Source organism: Hydractinia symbiolongicarpus, chromosome 4 (assembly GCF_029227915.1).
Source record: "Hydractinia symbiolongicarpus strain clone_291-10 chromosome 4, HSymV2.1, whole genome shotgun sequence".
NCBI classification, from domain to species: Eukaryota; Metazoa; Cnidaria; class Hydrozoa; order Anthoathecata; family Hydractiniidae; genus Hydractinia; species Hydractinia symbiolongicarpus.
In genome coordinates, this window is record NC_079878.1 from 21,314,429 (window position 1) to 21,334,233 (window position 19,805).

General features: G+C 36.2%; 4 protein-coding genes across 6 annotated transcripts; 1 reads left to right on the top strand and 3 right to left on the bottom strand.

The window, feature by feature from the left end:
- The first annotated feature begins 658 nt into the window (after window positions 1-658).
- Window positions 659-2,422, top strand: LOC130641803 (uncharacterized). 3 transcript variants are annotated; one of them, XM_057448771.1, is made up of 2 exons: window positions 659-770; window positions 1,209-2,422. In XM_057448771.1, exon 2 carries the CDS (start codon window positions 1,242-1,244, stop codon window positions 2,136-2,138), a length of 897 nt encoding a protein of 298 aa, XP_057304754.1. In that variant the 5' UTR covers window positions 659-770; window positions 1,209-1,241; the 3' UTR covers window positions 2,139-2,422. The 3 variants fall into 3 exon arrangements, with proteins under 3 accessions (XP_057304754.1, XP_057304753.1, XP_057304755.1); XM_057448770.1 differs by lacking the exon at window positions 659-770 and adding an exon at window positions 787-936; XM_057448772.1 differs by lacking the exon at window positions 659-770 and adding an exon at window positions 791-931.
- LOC130641805 (cancer-related nucleoside-triphosphatase homolog) lies at window positions 2,253-5,543 on the bottom strand. Its single transcript, XM_057448773.1, has 5 exons — window positions 5,426-5,543; window positions 4,706-4,871; window positions 4,440-4,539; window positions 3,261-3,449; window positions 2,253-2,643 (listed from the first exon to the last, which is right to left on the bottom strand). Exons 1-5 carry the CDS (start codon window positions 5,472-5,474, stop codon window positions 2,578-2,580), a joined length of 570 nt encoding a protein of 189 aa, XP_057304756.1. The 5' UTR covers window positions 5,475-5,543; the 3' UTR covers window positions 2,253-2,577.
- A 3,268-nt stretch (window positions 5,544-8,811) lies between these two features.
- On the bottom strand, window positions 8,812-10,023 carry LOC130641806 (uncharacterized). Its single transcript, XM_057448774.1, has 3 exons — window positions 9,692-10,023; window positions 9,532-9,603; window positions 8,812-9,307 (listed from the first exon to the last, which is right to left on the bottom strand). Exons 1-3 carry the CDS (start codon window positions 9,726-9,728, stop codon window positions 8,910-8,912), a joined length of 507 nt encoding a protein of 168 aa, XP_057304757.1. The 5' UTR covers window positions 9,729-10,023; the 3' UTR covers window positions 8,812-8,909.
- Window positions 9,770-12,013, bottom strand: LOC130641807 (uncharacterized). Its single transcript, XM_057448775.1, has 3 exons — window positions 10,301-12,013; window positions 10,085-10,219; window positions 9,770-9,907 (listed from the first exon to the last, which is right to left on the bottom strand). Exons 1-3 carry the CDS (start codon window positions 10,547-10,549, stop codon window positions 9,800-9,802), a joined length of 492 nt encoding a protein of 163 aa, XP_057304758.1. The 5' UTR covers window positions 10,550-12,013; the 3' UTR covers window positions 9,770-9,799.
- Between the last annotated feature and the right edge of the window lie 7,792 nt (window positions 12,014-19,805).

Genomic DNA, 19,805 nt, shown 5'->3' on the forward strand with positions numbered 1-19,805 from the left:
GCCCTGGGATCGAGGCTGGGGTGTAGAAATTTGTCTGATATTCCTAATGGAAACTATTTTTAGTTTTCATAAGTCGAGGCCGCGAGAAATAAGTTGCGGTGGCGAGTGTTTGTTGCAATTTTGTCGTGTTTTCATTCTTCTTTGGCGCTACAAACATTTCTCGGATACCCCGATTTCCTGAAAAGGTAATGGATGCAAACTTTTGATTACTAATGATAACAGAAAAGAAGAAGGAAAAAAGAGAATTATTGCCATTCGCGAAATTTTTGTTTTTCGCGGAATTCGTTCTAAAGTTTCAATTCGCGAAATTAAACGTTTCTGTCGCGAAATTAAAACGTTTTTTTTTTTACCTTGCGAATATTTCTGCCCCTGAAGTAAATATATATCCGGCAGGTGGAAAATTTTTGTCGAATCGGCGCGATTAAAACACCAAATAACATTTTTACTACGCAAACAGTCTTAAACATTACAACTGATTCTCCCCCGTTGTGGTTATACATTTTGTAAATAATATATCATGCACATGCGATAAAGCATTTCTCAATAATTCAGGAAAACAATTCGTATAATACAGTAGGTCATTTATCTCCGCGGGTGAGTTTTAATCAATACATTGTTCTATAAATAAATGACGACTCTCCTCCCAACGTTCTAATCTATATGTTACAAAAGAACACTCAAAAGTAATTTAAAACCGCTAGGAGAAGCGTTGAAATTAAAACGCTGAGCTTGTGGAAAGCTTTTTTCCAGCAAAAAAGGAATCAATTATTGTAAGTAGGTTTTGTTCGTCTTTTACTTTAATAATTTCTTTCAGTTTAAGAAACGGCGGAAAGGCTCTTGTTGAAATTTATTTGTGGAAACAAATTTCCCAGTTCTTTTATTATTGAAAGATATTTTTTTATAATAAAAGAAAAAAGGCACTGGGACCCAGGTTAGGTAAAAAGTTTCACTTTTTTTCACAGACTTTTTAAAATTTAAAAATTTAAAACTGCAAGCAATCTTGGCTTCGACTTACTCTTCGTTTAACAACTTTGATTATTAGAGAAAAAGTAAAAAAAGTAAACTTTCACTCTCCAGAAATTTGATCCAAAAAGACTGGATCTGGCATGGGTTTGCAAAGCCGTTGCGACATGGTGTAGGATGTCATAAATTGGAAAGATGGTAGATTGTTGCCATTGTAAAGTGTTTTTTTTTCTTGTATTTAATAGGTAATAAAGTCAGGACCTAGAATCTTTCTCAAAATGCTTTGTGAATTGGATTTCATCAGTCAATCTTTCTTTGTGACATGGATTCTGGTCAGTTTACTCGCACTATCGCTCGTCACGGTTATGTCTGGAGTAATGTTCTATTTGTACTATTGGCCGACAAATGTAACATACGAAAAATGGCAATACAAATCCAATCCGAAATTCCCAAGTCCTAAAAAGGTACGTGACGAAATTATCACAATGTGCAAGGGTATCATCTGCGCAGCATTTTGTCCCACCCTTGCATTAGTTTTAATTCGAAAAGGTTACGGAAGAGCATTTTGCGGATGGAACGACTATTCCTTTGCCTATCACGCCATGACATTTTTTATCATTTTAATCATATCGGATTTCTACGAATTTCTCTACCATCGCATGGGACATGTTGATTTTCGGTTTTGGAAGCAACACAAGCATCATCATCAGTTTTACAATCCATCTCCCTTCTCCGTCGTTGCTGACGAATGGTTTGATCAGTTTATGCGATCTCTCCCTCTCCTCGTCATCCCTTTACTAGCACCAATCAATATGGACATGCTATTCTTCCAATACGGCCTCTTCTTTTACGTTTATGGTGTGTACCTGCATATGGGGTACGAATGGGAGTTGCTGAGCGCGCATAACAAATACATCAACACATCCTTTCAGCACTACTGCCATCATGCAAAGAGTTTAATGAATTCACCATACCATTGCGGCTTCTTCATCAAGCTTTGGGATCAACTCTTCGATTGCTGCTATCCTGAAGAAAAGTGTTTCTGTGCTGAGTGTGCACGAAAAAAAGGCGAACGCACGGAGGAGAAATACAAAGAAATTCAAGTGCCAGATTATGCGCAGTTGTTAAAGCCTGCTATTTGGTTGGAATACTTCACCGCAGGTAAAGCACTTTAAACAAGCAAACAAAAACAGACAAGAATACATAGGATTATTTTTTAGTGAATATAATTTAGCTGTTTAAATATCTTCTGTTAAAATATCCCTGGTAAAACAAATCGACATTTTGCAATCCAGATTTCTTGCTGCTCTGATTAAATCCGATTTGCTGTTGACGGAGTTAAATAAATTTTTTCGTGTCGTAGTAGTCAGTTATGTACTTTAAAACGAATTAAAAACTAAACTGTTTTTACGTAGTAAATACTTTATTAGAAAAAAAATAAAAATAAACAGTCACTCTATTATGTTTTATATTCAATGTAAATGTGGCTTGTAAGTTCCAGACACAAGCCTAAACTAACTTTGAAACAAAGATAGATTGAATGACAGTTGTAAAAATATGATGTAATAAAACATTTGGTCGTATAAAGTTCTTGCAACAGTGTGTCAACAAAAATTAAATCGGTGCTAAAATTTGCTCTGCTATTTCCGATACCAGCTTGTCTCGATTATCCCTTGAAACCTGAAATGTAAAATGCGCTTTTTAGTCCCTACACACTTTTTGTAAAATATTAAAAAAATAAAAAAAATTAAAAAGTGAATTTAAAATCGATAGTCATGCTGGAAAGCATTTTAGGAAAATGAGACAGGGATGATGCTTTAAAAATTTTTAGAAATTCTTATTTAAGTTTTAAGAAAATCCAAAAAACGCTAACTTTAAAAACCACACACGAAGAAGTAAAAAAACGAGACAAAGAGGGTACTCTGGAAAACCGAATATTCTCCCCCTCCTGAATTTATCGAGATAAGCAGAGTATTTACTTATATGAGACATCTAAATAAATCCTCCAATGTCATCTTACTATGTTAAATAGTCAATTAACTTTCGCTTGTAAAACATTTAAAACAGTAAATCAAAGTGTAAGTACCCTAAACACAAGAATCAAGAACAAGGGCACATTGCAGTAAAATTTGCAGTTAAAAAGTTGCAGTAAAAACAAACAAAAAGGCTTTTTTTAAAATACCCATGCTATTTTCCCTGCGTTCCATTCCCTCCCCCCTAATTTAAAAACTTCAATTCATCCTCCACCCCTCCCCTGTTTCTTTAAAATACATTGAATTCTAACTATTAGAACGCACCGTTATGATTTGGACATCTCCTCTAGAGCTTATTTCTTCCACAACAGCCAAAGTTTTTCCTTTGGAAATAGGAATGGTTGCTAAAATCGGGGATTTCGATTCATTAAATATTCGACGAACAGCTGATGAAAATTTTTGACTAAATACTTCCATTTTGCCAATTTCATCGATAACTATTACACTGTTGATCTAAAAACAAAAAAATCAATTTTATCGTTAAGATCGATTTTATAAAACAGATTTCTTTATTAACATCACTAACTAGTTAGACAGTGGATAAACTAAGAAAACAAAAAAATCAATTTTATCGTTAAGATCGATTTTATAAAACAGATTTCTTTAATAACATCACTAACTAGTTAGACAGTGGATAAACTAAGCCTTATACTTTCGAGTTAACCAAACTATTTTATAATAAGTATTAACGAAAGTTCAAGACGTAATAAAAATTCGAATTATCCAGTGTTCGAGTTACCGAGAGCTAACTGCGTTTTTACGGTAGCTCCCGGAAACGTGATAGGAGGCCCCTGCCGTTTAATATCTTGCTCAGACAACTATGCTACCACTATACGGCAAGAATTCACATATTATATTATGAACAACGGCAAACACTCTACCTTTTTTCAGTCTTTTTATATAAAGAAAGCAAAAACCATATCCTGAATGTCAACATTCTTAAAATGGTCGTATGGGTGATTTTAATTGGTTAATAGAAAATAGTTTGCAAAAATGTGTTTGGCAACCTGCAAAGGGTGGCGATACAATTAAACATATCTGTCCCTGCAACAAAACAGAGTGAATCAATTTTTCTTGTCCTTATGGACCTTTTGATATGTTGCAAAAAATTTTTGGTTATGGAACACAATTAGACTTGTTGCATAACACTCGCTCGAAAAGTGCCTCATGACACCCTAGCTTAAAGCATCGTTTCGAGAGGAACAACATCTCCTTTGAAATTGCTACTCATATGTAATTACATCTTTTATGTATTGTCACCAGGATATAGATTAACTGAAGAGAGATGATGATAAAAATCTTAACATTGTTGCAGAGATAATAAGAAAAGCCTAACAATCATTGCTTAATTTGAAAAAATGTCTTGGCTATCAACGTTGTATCCTGTAATACTACATTTCCATTTCAGTCAACCTCATAATCATTGAAATACAACCATCTCACCTCTTCTTTCATACTTTGCAAGGCTAGACTTTCAAATGATTGAATATCAACATAATATTGTCCAACGGAAGGAAAACTCTTTCTCTTTAACGTAGCTTCGCTAGAAAATATTTTTAGACTATAAACAACACACAGAAACATTAATAATGTTAACAAAGTTTGTATTAAGGTAAAAACATCAGTAGGAACTGAAGGGGCATGGTGATGAGTGCAAAGTAATCTCAATCAATATGATAAGAAAGTAACAAGACAAGTATCAAAACCACCTCTTTCTAGCCAATACACAGCGATTTCCATCTAAGGTAACAACATCAAAACCTCTTCGTTGACCATTCTCGCGGACTTCTTCAGTGTAGAAACCACAAACAGTTATTCTATTGTCTGTCCTCAACTTTTCACACACTTTCTTAATGACTGTTGTCTTTCCAATTCCTACAAGATAACAAAATTAGGATATTTTTCACACAAAGAGAATAAAAAAATTCATTGTAGGATGTGGAAGTCGGAATTAGACTGCATTTTTTTTATTAAATGCACTATTTTACTCCAAATAAACAAATAAAGGTTAAATTAAGAGTTTTAATTAGAACAGGCAAAATTGGTTCATAAAAATTGCTTTTCTTTGTCTATTTCCGGTATCTCAGCAGTGAAGGCTATACTTTATCTCCCTTAGGGAAAAAAGAGCTTGAGTGACTGAAATTCAAAGTGGCAATTGAGTAATGTATGTACAAAGCTAACTATTCTAGCTCAGCTCACGTATATATTTCCACCTGTATCTCTATAAACATAGAGAAACGTAAAAGAGAATTTGTCAACTGATTAATTATATCATAATTTCAGGTCTATATCAAAGTTTTAAAGTGAGTCTGAAGTATATACTTGGAGAAATTTGCTCTGAATCAGTGCACAAAAACTACAAAAAGGTTTTAAGAAGGACCAGATATAAACAAAGAAATCTTAACAAACCTTAGAATTCTTTCATATACCTGGAGCACCAGTCAACAAAATTTTGCAACCAGAATGCGAGCCAGCCATTTTGATATTGATTTATTTAATTATTGACTAACATACTTAGAATTAAAAAAAAAAAAAAAAAAAAAAACATTTTATAGCTGTTACAGGTTCATACATTCTCCAAAAAAAGACGGTTATAAATATAAATAAACAATACAAAATAAAAATACAAAAGCCACCCAAATTTTTCTCTTCATTTTATCTGACTGAAACAAAAATTTGCTATGTCTCCATTTATCTTTATGACAGATGTAATCTGGAAACGACCATTTTTTAATCTTCTTTGATAAAATTCAACAGCATGAAAAAAACATACCAACCAGCCTAAATATTTGTGTCAGTGTTAGGCTTGTTTAAGTCAAAATATATCAATAACATCTAGAAAAATCTTCTTACCAGTCTATAGATTAAACTGTTCTGATTTGACAGGGTTTTCCAGATTTAAGACACATTAACTGGGTCAGTGTAGGCAGAAAATCCTTTTTTTAATATGCTTATTTACACAATTCGAAGTGTTAGCATCAAGTTCAACCAATAACTTAAAGGCATATTATCGAATTGAATAATATTAATAAATTAATTAATTAATATTTAACTGTCCCTACACTAACTGAAGACCAAATATTTTATAAGTCAATTTTTGTTAATTTCACATGAATAGCACGTTTTATTATGACATGCCATAACCTTGTTTTAAGCATTCTTTCCCCTATGAGCTGTTTTTTTTATCCCCAGTCTCATTTAAAAAATGGTGGTTGTACTACAAATACAATTAGTCATGACACGTCAATCGTCACAACAATCAATTTTCTGATTTTCTTGCTGGCGAACACATACTAAATTTTGTATTGGGATATAAGCTTTGTAAAGACACAGTAATTGAGGTTGATTTATTTCAAGTCATCATGTGGGCTTATTTTCACAAAAAAAGAAAGGATGTTTGAAACAAGGCTATGTTTCACTCTGGGAAGGCAACCAATTCATTAAGGCACTCAACGAGGCCATGGAATTTAAAGGCCCTTGGAGGCCGACATACAAACAAGAAAAAATTAATATTTTATAGATCGTCTGGAGTTCAAAAGTGCATGTAGAAAAAAATGCACGTATATATATATGGGGTGAGCTCAGGATTTTTTAAATAAAATTTGTGATTTTTGCCAAAAGCTAACAAACTTACCTGATTATTCGCAAACTGGCCCAAATTAATATGTGTTTTTTAATTTAAATAAATACAAAAATGCAGGCTTCCTGGGCTAATATTAAAGCTTTTCTGGCGTTTTTACAACGAGTGGGCACACATTTTTGTCTGTAACCACCCAGAAAATCCCAGACCAGTTGCGCCTGAAATGCATCGCAGGCGAGCTCATTGTTCTCATATAAATTTTGTCGAGAAGAAAGAAGGTGCTATTTTGTCGTCGTACTCTAAGTTTATTATTTGTAGGATTTTATTATTAGCTATGTATGGAATAAATGATATAAAAACCAGTTTTTTTTAGAAGTCTTCCACTACCCCACTACTTAACATTAAAAGAATAAATTATACATGGCAATAAATGTTTAAAAAAAAATGTTGTTTCAGGTTGGATTCGGGTTTCTCAGGTCGATATTTTAAGTTTTTTTAAAACACCGGAAGTCGTCCGACAGCCCCCGTGGTTTTTGCGGCGTTTCAGGCGAGTCGGCACCCTCGTTCCAGGCTAGCTGATCTTAAATTATACAACAATTATTTTAGAATTTACTTTAATGTGCCGACAAGAGCAAAAACCTCAATATCCCTGGCTTGGGGAAGCCAATCCATGATTCAAGTGACACAATGCTAGAAATTGGAAGGATATGATAGCTTAAAGCCAAATCCCCCTTGTCTGGATATCTGGCCCTGATTTTATACTTTGAGCTTTTTTAACACCACTGTCGTCCTTTGCAACTGACTCCACTTCACATTGCGATTAAAGTTGTTTTAAATTCATGATTTTTTTATATTTTATGAATAACACTGATATTGGGAATACATTACATAGTAGGAGTAGGTTGGCATTGTTCTGCCCAGATTGCGAAAACGGCCCGTTTACAACCGGGACAGCCGGATTATGTACGCATGGTCCGATTATGTTTTTTTAGCCCTAATTATGTCGTGGTGACCGGTTTATGAACGCTGATATAATGGCAGGCAGGCTGTGATTGGCATTTCCTTCCGACTTTTGTAAATGAAACATTGACGAATCTTTATGTACGTGGGTAAGTTTATTATATTGTTTTAAACACCTGTTATTCCAAAGAACTAATTTCAAAGCTGTGAACGTGGTAATCTGATAAAAATGAAGGTTTTGAATCTGATAAAAAATCTTCTAGAAGATGTTTAATATAGCTAAGTTTTTCGCGCAAATTAGGTATGGGGTAATGTAGCTAGCATGAAACATTATTCAAAGATACATTTCTTCTCGATATAAAGCAGTATTTACAATAAAAATATGAACTAACAAAGGGTTTCACACTCGTTATTTTATGTTAATTCTTCGTTGTTCTGATAAAATGTTTTCTTATAAAAAGAGTGTATAGTACGATAATTTTCTCTGCTTCACCTTTTTGATAAATGATAAAACCATGTTAAAGAACATAATATGAATATAAACAAAGGTCTGGGGTAGCCAAGCTAGATTCAGCCTTAGCATATTGAAAAAATCTATGTCTAAACTGAACATAAAACGTGCTGTATATATTCACAATATCAGCCAGAATATATTCTAACAAAGCAATGAAAAAAGTTTAACTTTAATGTATTGCAGCATGTCAGCATATGCACGTCCAAATTTGCTCTGTGAACACTTCAGAGGGAATCCAATCAGTTTCTTTGTAATTTTGGAAATCAACAGCAGGAAATTCAGTGTGAATTAATGTTTTGTTCGGTGCAGGACAATTTGGACTATTGCAATTTGATGTTATGCAATGTTTCATCACAGGTCCCAAGTAAGTATTGATAAAGATATGCTCATCACCATAAAAATTAAGTATATCATTTTTTTCAGGTAAAGAATGTGCTATTGCTACATGATGCTTGGCAGCATCATATTTTGCATGATTTAGTAAACAGAGCATTACACAATGAATCTAGGATATTCGTTGAAAGTGACTTTCAATATTGAAAACCATGTGTCCAATGTACAAGTGTTGTTGAATGTAATGTTTCGTCCGTTTAGGTTCACAGTTCCACCAAACATTGGGAGCTTAATGCAAAATTGGTCTATGTTTTCTGAAGAAAAAAAAGATCTGTTTTAGAAGCCTATTCAGAATAGCAATAATGAAATGAAGTATCAGCAAAAGTGGAGCACAACTAAACAATACAATTTCGACACCTATTACTTACCAGGTTTTTGATTTCCACATTTTACGCCAGAATGGCATTTCAAATTGCATGTGACGTTTTCTTTGATGCATTTGTATATGTTTGTTTTGCATCCTGACTTACAACCACATCGACTCTGTTACATTTTGAAGGCGATTTGCTTCCCTCAAGCTGACGAACTTATCAGAATTTTTAAGGTCCATGTTGAAATTTCCCCTGAAAAATTCTAGATCCCCAGATCTGTATTTATTGTGCAATACGCCATGTTGTGTAAGCAGTTGATAATATCTCTCTTTGTCACCAGAAACACTGATAACCACACATGGCATGCGTGAAGCATGAGTGTTGCTGCAGTCTTTTTTAGGGACTCGAACAGAGACATTATCCCCAACTTCATAAGCATTGACTTTGCTGCAATGGTTTTTCTCAAACCGTTGAACCATCTCCTCCCTCGTTTTTTTTATCTTTTCAGAAGCTGTTGTTCGTGGAGTCCAATGTCGTTGGAGTGTTGACAATGCTGTAATATATGCAAGAACTATTAATATAAATATAAAAAAACTGAGTATGGACGTTACTATTTCTTATTGTCTTGTGAATGGAAAAGCACCATGTTGATGGTTTTCATGGTAAATATTTTTATGTACTATATGTTTCTTCTTTGAAAATTGATTATTTTTTATTAATATGAAGGTCCACTTGTAAGTTTTTATATATTTTTTTTAAAAACGTGTCAGTACTTACAACCAGTTTCGCAATCGTCTTCAATAACATATGCTTCATTTGTGACGTTCTTCGAATTCGTATTCTCTGCGCCTACACAATTGATTCACAACAAAGATTAAACACAGAATTCATAATAAATCAATTTTAATTTCAGTTCAGTTGAAGAAAAAGTACATACCATCGTGTGGCTGTTCAGCATGACATTTGTAATTCATTTGTTCTTTAACAGGTATGGAGAAAAAGTCGATGTCTTCATCGTTATCAAAGTTCGAATCAGTGATAACCTTCAACTGTTTTGAAACAGTCGGTATGATTGTGGTTGATGGTGGCTGTCCAAATACCAGCTCGTACGGAGTAAATCCTGTAGCGCTGTGTTGTTGTGTGTTGATGGCATCTATTGAAAAAATGAAAAATAAGTAACGACAATTCGATCTGCATTTCGGAACTATTGTTATCAACCTACAACATATTTGTGGCAACCACGAGCTCCAAGGTTTAGTTTCACTGGCACACTCAGCTATCATGACTGATGTAAATATAGTTATTAATTCTGATAAGAAAACACTAATACCTTTTTGAATGTCTTTTTCACACCAGCGTGTTTTAATTCATTACAGTGAATTAAGCGTATGATGTCAAAGAATTCATCTACGTATGCCACTCTTAAGTAACCTTTAGGTATCGATTGATTACTTGTATGGTTTTTCTGAAAAAAGTAACGGTTATAATAATTACTTACATTGCTGAACATCGAATTAAAAATTTGAAATCACGATTTTTCACTTACAGCTTCTTGTGAAGGCACAATCAAAATATCCACCATTCCCAGCTCTTCGCAGTTCATCAGCTTAAACTTCTGAGTCAATAATCTGAAGCGACGTGCTTCTGTAACCTTTTTACTGTCTGACCCATTGCTTTTTAAGTTCTGGGAAATTTTCTTCCCGAACTCTCTTGTTATTGTGCCACTCGTTGGTCTTTTACCAGTGCCTGTGTAACGCTGGGCAAATTGTTCAAATTTTTGGCGATGAACTTCCATGGCTTAACTAAAACTAGTGTAGCTCCGACGATTGAAAAATTTAAATGAAAGTTTTTTCGAACGTTTTCTTCGAATTTGTAAGAAACTAGACATCCTGTCTGGCGAAAGAAAAAAAGGCTCCACGTAAATTGCGAATTTCGTTTCATTTGCGATACTTTCCTATTTGCTTGTCACGAATGATATAAAAGCCGGTCGGCCCCGATTACGTTCGTTCTATAAGTCTCGAATAATATTTCACTGTCGTATATAAACTGGCCTGCCCTGATTACGTTCGTTCTATAAGTCTCGAATAATATTTCACTGTCATACATAAGCCGGTCGGCCCCGATTACGTTCGTTCTATAAGTGTCGAATAATATTTGACTGTCATACATAAGTCGGCCTGCCCCGATTATGTTCGTTCTATAATAAGTGAGAAATAATAGAAAAATGTCATACATAAGCCGGTCGGCCCCGATTACGTTCGTTCTATAAGTGTCGAATAATATTTGACTGTCATACATAAGTCGGCCTGCCCCGATTATGTTCGTTCTATAATAAGTGAGAAATAATATTACACTGTCGTATATAAACTGGCCTGCCCTGATTACGTTCGTTCTATAAGTCTCGAATAATATTTCACTGTCATACATAAGCCGGTCGGCCCCGATTACGTTCGTTCTATAAGTGTCGAATAATATTTGACTGTCATACATAAGTCGGCCTGCCCCGATTATGTTCGTTCTATAATAAGTGAGAAATAATAGAAAAATGTCATACATAAGCCGGTCGGCCCCGATTACGTTCGTTCTATAAGTGTCGAATAATATTTGACTGTCATACATAAGTCGGCCTGCCCCGATTATGTTCGTTCTATAATAAGTGAGAAATAATATTACACTGTCGTATATAAACTGGCCTGCCCTGATTACGTTCGTTCTATAAGTCTCGAATAATATTTCACTGTCATACATAAGCCGGTCGGCCTCGATTACGTTCGTTCTATAAGTGTCGAATAATATTTGACTGTCATACATAAGTCGGCCTGCCCCGATTATGTTCGTTCTATAATAAGTGAGAAATAATATTACACTGTCGTATATAAACTGGCCTGCCCTGATTACGTTTGTTCTATAAGTCTCGAATAATATTTCACTGTCATACATAAGCCGGTCGGCCCCGATTACGTTCGTTCTATAAGAGTCGAATAATAATTGACTGTCATACATAAGTCGGCCTGCCCCGATTATGTTCGTTCTATAATAAGTGAGAAATAATATTACACTGTCGTATATAAACTGGCCTGCCCTGATTATGTTCCTTTTAAAAGTGCCAAATAATATTTTTTGAGTAATAAGCTGGCCTGTCCTGATTATGTTGCCCTGATTATGTTTTTTCTGCCCTGTTCTTAACCGGGGCAAGCTGCTGTACTTAATCAGGCCAATGTTCATTATCCGGGCAGAACAGCATGCCCTCCCCTCCATGGCAAGATTTCTGCAAATAAAAAATGTTAGCTATCAGTCTCCGTATGTTTTCATTCGTATAATAAATTACACCTGTACTAAGCATTCCACTCAGACGTGTGGCACAATGTACTTGTGCACCATATGGCATTTAACGCCTGCGCTTGTTATTTGAGGTCGCTGAATCTACCTTCTACTCCACATGCAACACGATTCCCAAGCCAAGTTTGTGGCGCCGTAGATTAGTGGTTATAGCTCTCGTACTCTGTGCGGGAGACCGGGGTTTGATTCCTCTTGACGGCGATTCAACATGGGCGAGTGAATGTTGATATAGCCCCAGGTTAACCCAAGCCATGTGAGGGAAATTGGGAAGATGGCACACTGTGTGGGCCGTTGGATGTTGCCGGGAGTTGTCTAGTAGAGCGCGGGCTCTAATTGGGTCTGCGTAGCTCAAAATGAGCATTAAATACTCTAGGACTCTCCATCTACGCCATGGCCCCTCCTGGAAATAATAGACAGGGTATATCCCTTTATATTTGTGAGGCTAGCCATGTAAAATATGCACATCTATCTATCTATCTAGCCATGTTTGTTTATCAAGGAAAACATTAGTTACAAGAGTCCATTGGTAGGTTTAAAATTGCAAAAAAAATTCCAAGTTCAGCCAGTATACTGCAGCAAAGCAATAACTCTTATCCAAATGAGCCAAAAATACCCAAAAATACGTTCACACTTCATTTCCAGGCTTTCTTTGCTTACCAAATGGCTACATAGCGATGCGTCTTCGTAATTCTGTTTCCTCTGATCTTTGCTGAAAGCAATACTTGTCGCAAATGCTATTGAAAGCCCGCCATCGACGTAATTGAGCTGCCGCTCAACCTGTTCGATCTCAACATTTAGCACATCATTTGGGATACTGCAAAGACATAAAAAGTAGTCGAATTTAGACTATCGTAGTGACACACACGCTGTTTGTATCACGAGGGTGTTTCACATTAGCTATGCATATCCAGTGCAGGGATCTTGTGTGACAATTTCGTTCCCAGAGCTTTCACTTTCTAGATATGGTGGTGGACCAACAGTTCACCACATGTTAATTGCGGTTCCTGAAGTAAGTACTTATACCTTGTTGAGAGGCTTGGCTTTGATTGCATTCAGTATTCAAGTGTCAACAAAGATGGCTACTAGCATCATTGAAGGATATACTTTAGAAACTCAATGTTATTCCAAATCTAGAATGGTAGACTAGTGAAAAGGGTGGTCACAAGGAATGAACACTAGGGGCCCTCAAGGTAACTAACCAATACTGTTGTAGATCCAGGCCCCTAAGATTGCCTTGCCTACCTATAAAATGGGAGCAGCTAAAGTCAACTAGTTTCCATCATCACATTTTGCTAATAGTTTGGTTTGCCCACCCACCCACCCTGTTATTATATATTTTTTATTTTTATTTTATGTACATCAATCACTTCATGTACTGGCATCAATGTCCACAACTGTCACCATATTAACTAATTCTACAATCAACCACGACCCTTATGTTAACCCGATAACCGGACCAATATCCGACACATGACGAGTGCATACGATACCAATTGATGTAGCCCCAGAGGGTCTTCTACAACGAACTATAACACGCAACGATACTACGAACTACAACACGCAACGATCTACAACGCAAGATGGAGGGATCAATTGGCATCAAAGACGCGCGCTCGCTTACACCAGTGCTCTTGCCTCAAGGTTTTCTTGGTGATCCAAATTTGGCTACTTGCGATTGCCAAGTTTTTTGTCCAGAGGTAGAAGCACTGTTGACCCGCGCTGGTGGGGATGTCGGGCTTCCTTCGTCAGCCAAATGGGATGAAGATGCGTTTGTTTCCCTAACAAATAAAGGTGCGTTTCCACGAGATACGCCATAGCAGGTAGTAGGCAATTTCCAAGCGAGTTGCTGAGGTGTAGCCGATTTCCAAGTGAGTCGGGGAGATGTAGGCAATTTCCAAGCGAGTTGCTGAGGTGTAGGCGATTTCCAAGTGAGTCGCGGAGAGGTAGGCAATTTCCAAGCGAGTTGCTGAGGTGTAGGCGATTCCAAGTGAGTCGCTCAGATGTAGGCAATTTCCAAGCGAGTTGCTGAGGTGTAGGCGATTTCCAAGTGAGTCGCTCAGATATAGGCAATTTCCAAGCGAGTTGCTGAGTTAGAGTTTCCACGAGATACGCAGATGTTTCCACGAGATACGTCTTACTAGGGGTAAGGATGGAAACACACGCATCTGGTTTGGGCCCCCCTGATACCAAACCTGACATCCCCCCCCCTTTCCCCAAACTCAAGTGTTGTTATGACATGAAACAAGAGAAATATACTTCTAACATTATCTGTCATTGTTGTTGTTTGCTTTCGTGTTGTTGCTTCAGAACCATAGCAATTAAATGTATGTTTTGATTTTTTTAAAACCGTTAGCCAGCGCAAGCTTTGTATCATGGAATCTATCGAGTATTGGGAACTGTTTACGCAGTAGATTTTGTTCCATGTTGATGGATTCATCGGTGAGCTTTTTATTTCCCAATATGACGTCTTTCTCTTTAGGTGAAAAACAAATTTTCCTCTGGGTTCTTTTCGGTCCTTCCGTGGGGACTTTTTTGCTTATGATTTGTACTTCATCATTTTTCGAACAGTCCACATGTACATCACAATTTTTTGGCAATGATTTCCTCTACCCCTACAGCGTCTGTGTTTTCATCCTCTTCAAGATTCACATTTTTATTCTCACTTCATCATGTCCATTTCATTAATTAATTCATTTAGTTGGTAAAAAAACATTCAATCAGTGAATGGAAACCAGAACAAGTACTAACAATATGTTAAGTTTTCGCGGGATCACAAAAAACCCTGATAGAATTGTTTGGAACTTTTTGTTAAACAAGGTTCAAACTAAAACAAATACACAGAAAATATGAAATACAAAGAAAAACACAACGCCTAAATTTGAAATGAATAATAACTAAATAAATAACAAATATATACCAACTATTCTTAACAGACAGGATGAACGATGAACATTGTGAGTGTATAACTTTCTTGAATTTCTTTAACTGACGCAAATTTATTTGAAATTTGATGTAAACTTCTTACTTTGTCTTTTTGAGCGGGAAGAATAAAGAAACGTAAAAAAAATACATATATAAATTCTATCAATGAAAATAGCACACTTGAGACACGAACATAAAACACAAGTTAATTACGCAATACACCATAAAAGAACAATAAAACATGCACGTTACAAACATATTGAACACGAAACGAACGTATAGTATCATATAACACGAAATCAACACAAATCCAGTGTTAACTGTACACAATAACAGATAATAACAAAAACTGTACTTTCATTAAGTTTTATTATTCAGCCATATATCTTCTTCTTGTCCTTTCCCCAATCTGTCACGCCAAAATGAAGGCGAATCGATCGCGAAATGTTTTTAAATGAAATGATATAAATAAAATAAAAAAGCACGAGTTATCAATTTTATATAAATTGCAAATTTCACATTTTTCTACTAAATAGAAAAAACACATGCGCAAAATTTTATGTTAATGTGTTGCTTTGTTGGGTATTTTTCCAGTTTGCTCTATGTTCGGCATTTCTTCAGTGCAAGTACGACATGTTAAAAAAAATAAATACGACCTACCAATCGACTCTCGTAACTAATGTTTTCCCTTTATCAACTACGGAGTAACAGAAGAAAAGGGACTAAATTTGACCAAAATTTCCTTTCCTTTTTGTATAAACAGAGTTTATACAAAATTCGATATTTTGACTAAAATCCCCCCCCTCCCTGACCATCAATTCTTCCCGACTAACATTTACGTCTGAGAAGGTAGGTTAATACTTTCTTTCTTCAACTACTTACGACAAACAAAATAAGAAAATAAAAGATCTTCTCGTGCGCATGTTTCACAGAAAATGTTTCAGCGTGAAACCCTTATATATTTTGATCAGCGTTTCGAGCTCTACATATATTTATATAGCTTACTATCCATTGTATTTTCCACTCTTCTGTCAAAGCAGATTTTTTCTACGGTTGCCGCAGCTTATAAAAAACATTAGTAACTCATAGGAAAAGTTTTCTTTTATTATAGTTATTAGATGCGCTGTTTAATGTTCAAGAACCTCGTACACGCAATAAAGTGGATGAAATGATGAATGATGAAAAAGAAATCCTCGTTCTTATAAAACTTGAACTGTTAAGTTGCTCTTTCTTGCTATCATTTTCGAAACATGTGTATAAAATCGCATGCCTTCTCCACCATTGTGACGTTTGTCGCCACACAATTGATTACCATGAACAATCCGTTCTCCACAGCAACTCGTTTATTGTAAGGGACCATTTAATAATTACATAACGCCTTTGGAGAAGGGGGTATGATCATTTTTGTAAAGATTTATTACAAAAATATATGTACTACGGAAGGGATATTTTTAGTTATTTTAGTGTAGATTGCCTGATTATCTGTTACATGAAGGTTTTTGGCACTATAGGAAATGAATATACGAGGTCTTAAGATTAGAAATATTACGTAACAAGGGAGGTCGATGGTACTAGATATTTGTTATGATGCATTACGTACTTACTTACTTATTTACTTACTTACTATTTGGGTGCTACGTAATTATTGAATGGCCCCTAACGTCCGTTCTTTTTATCTTCATTTCTTTTAGAGCATTTACTGATTCTTAATCCACTCAACCATTTACGTGAAAAACGCGTCAAAGGACACTCGTTGTCCAAGGGTTTAAAATCCAGTAGCACTGATGTTATATTTATTTATTTATTTTTTTACAGCAACAATTATATATTTTAATAAACTACACACAATTTTACAATAACAACTAGACCATTATAGGACTACAGAAGAGTAAATTTCGACACAACACAACACATTCCTAACTGAAGATTTAACAGTTCAACTTTGAAATTTCATGATCAACCACAATATCATCTCCAACATCAAACTTTTTATACGAACTTCTCGAACCTCTTAAACATATTAAACCGAATCTGAACAGAGTGAAACAAATTTTTGTGCGTATATGTGTGCTGAAATGATTATGTTCTTCTTATCCGCTATCATTTCCGAAAGTCGACTGTAAAAAGTGATGCATTCGCGACCAATGCTTCCGTGAATTAAAAATATAAGCGGCGTGAAACTGCCATTATCAACACTCAAAACTCTGCGGTTGTAATTTCTTTTCTTCTCGTTGTTTGATATGAAAGATTGCTGTAAAGTTTGGTTGCTGTACCTCGAGGCAGTGGGGTCAAAATCCCTTACGTCAAAAAATGCCTGTTGGCCGTTTATCCAAAAATCACAAGCACGAATGTCCGGTCTACAATCATCACCGGTCTTTACACTTAATCAAAACGTTCTCCAGTCAACGGTAGCAAATTCGGTTCCAACTATACGTCATGGCAAACATCCTTGAGTAACTTTGATGTGAGGTCACGAATGTCGTTGTGACGTCTCGTAACAAAGCTACCCATCTTACACTTCATGCTGTGTTCAACGTCAAATCGAGCTCCACAAACGCAACTGCTGGGTAAGTTGGGAATGCTCCAACTGTAGCGTAAACGCATAGCATCCAAAAACTCTTGCTTATTGAGATACAAATCTTGCTCAGTGATTGGCAATACATTGGGCCAATTGGAGACTCCTTTTTGATGGTTGATGTCGTTTAGCTTAACTTGCTTCACCGTCGTGTTATTTCTGCATAGGGCCAGATTCTTTTTCTGGATATTCAATTTTAAAATTCTAACTTGTGCTTTAGCTGTTTTTGTATGGAGTCATGTACTGGACAAAAGTCACGCTATAGAGTGTCGTGTTGCGTAGTAGAGTGTCGAGGTTCAATATAGATCCCAAGGTCGCGAGGCGTAGTATAGGTGGACGCGAGGCGTAATAGTGAGACGCGTATGTAATAATAGAGAGACGCGAGGCGTAATAGAAGGACGCGAGGCGTAATAGAGAGACGCAAGGCGTAATAGAGAGACGCGAGGCGTAATAGAAGGACGCGAGGCGTAATAGAGAGACGCGAGGCGTAATAGAGAGACGCGAGGCGTAATAGAAGGACGCGAGGCGTAATAGAAATACGTGTAAAGTCGGAGCGTAATAAGATGTGTGATGGGAGGATCCGTGTCAGAGAAAGAACTACGCTTACATACATCTTCACTTTTTTCTTGTCATGAATACTTTAAAAGGAAAAAATGAAAAAAAAAGATTCCATACTTGGTGTACAAGGGCTACTAGTTCATCATAACCTCTCGTGTATATTATATGCCTATTAGAGGGGAGTTATGATAAGCAGAATAACAACCTCGATCAGGGCATAATACAACTTTTCGACGTTGGGACGGGGAAACAAAAAAGAGCGCGCTCTATAATTAGGCACGGGAAGAACTTATTAAATGACTACTGCTGTGGCTATTTTTTCGCGTGGTTAGAAGAACTGAAGGAGCTTTATTTTACCTAAGCATAATATCTAGTACGTATATAGTGAACAAAATGTTTGAATTTCTTCTTTGTAATGTATCTAATGTAACTAATGTCAAGTTAAGCAATTCAATCAAAAGTTCTGTGAGTGAACTAATAGTGGTGTTCATAACAATGTACTTTCTACGACCTGAACAGTTCGAAGAAACACTTCGATACCGAAGTTATCGCAATTTGCCATTGGATCGTTAGATCTACAAAATTCCAGGTATAAGTCATTACTTTGAAATGGATGATTTATCTCGGGAACCACAATAGCATCGTCACGGGTTTCGATATAATGACTCGGTACACTCCAATCTATACCATATGAATCGCAGTCATCGACAATATCATCTTCTGACGGTCTCCTTTGCAACAACAAACCTCTTTCCCATAATTGAAGAGGAGAAAGGTTTCTCTCTGTTCGGATAGGATGGTGATCATAGCCCAGGATAAATCTTTGAAAATGTGCATTTATTCTTGGAATAAAAACATAATGAAGGCAAAACAAATGCAACTCATTCGATATATCCAAGGCTCCTATCTCTTCCAAGTAAGTGAATATGTTGTGGTATATGTATGTGCAGCCGTGGAATAGATCTCTCCAGAACCTCTCTATCCTTTGGTTATGGCAACTTTTCCCAGCGATAAAGCTACCACGATTACTTCCTCGTCTTGATATCATAAACCAAGCAACGTCTACATTTTCCACCCCATGATCTCCTCTTACACGCGACGGCAAGCCAAAATTTTGTACTGCGGTCAGAAATAAATCGAGTACTACAGTAGCCTTGTTACTTGATCCGCACGACAGAAACATTAGACGCCTAGAATACCCATCTATGCCGCCATGAATGACTATCGACCATCTTATCAATTTGTGATTGCCGTCTATATGCCACAATGACCTTGGCGCTGCAACACTATATTTTCTTCTTCGAACTACATTACGTTGCAACGAGCGCATCAATAGCCCTGATGGATCAACCCGCCACATACTATCACGAACAACTTTCCAAGGAATGTGATAACCATGAGACAGTAAAAAACCTTTCATTCTACGTATGCCACAGTTAGGAAAATCTGAAATAATTTTTTTGACATGTTCATCAAGTTCCTCGTCACCAATCATAGTGTGCGATTTAGGTTCAATATCAAACTCTTTAAATCTTCTTTGAATAGTTTTTGCACTTACTCCGAACATTTCAGCTATTGCCGTCTGCGAAAAATTCAACCTCACTAAAGTTTTTAGAGTTTCCTCAGGTATATCGAAAGAAGGCCTGCCTATCTTGTG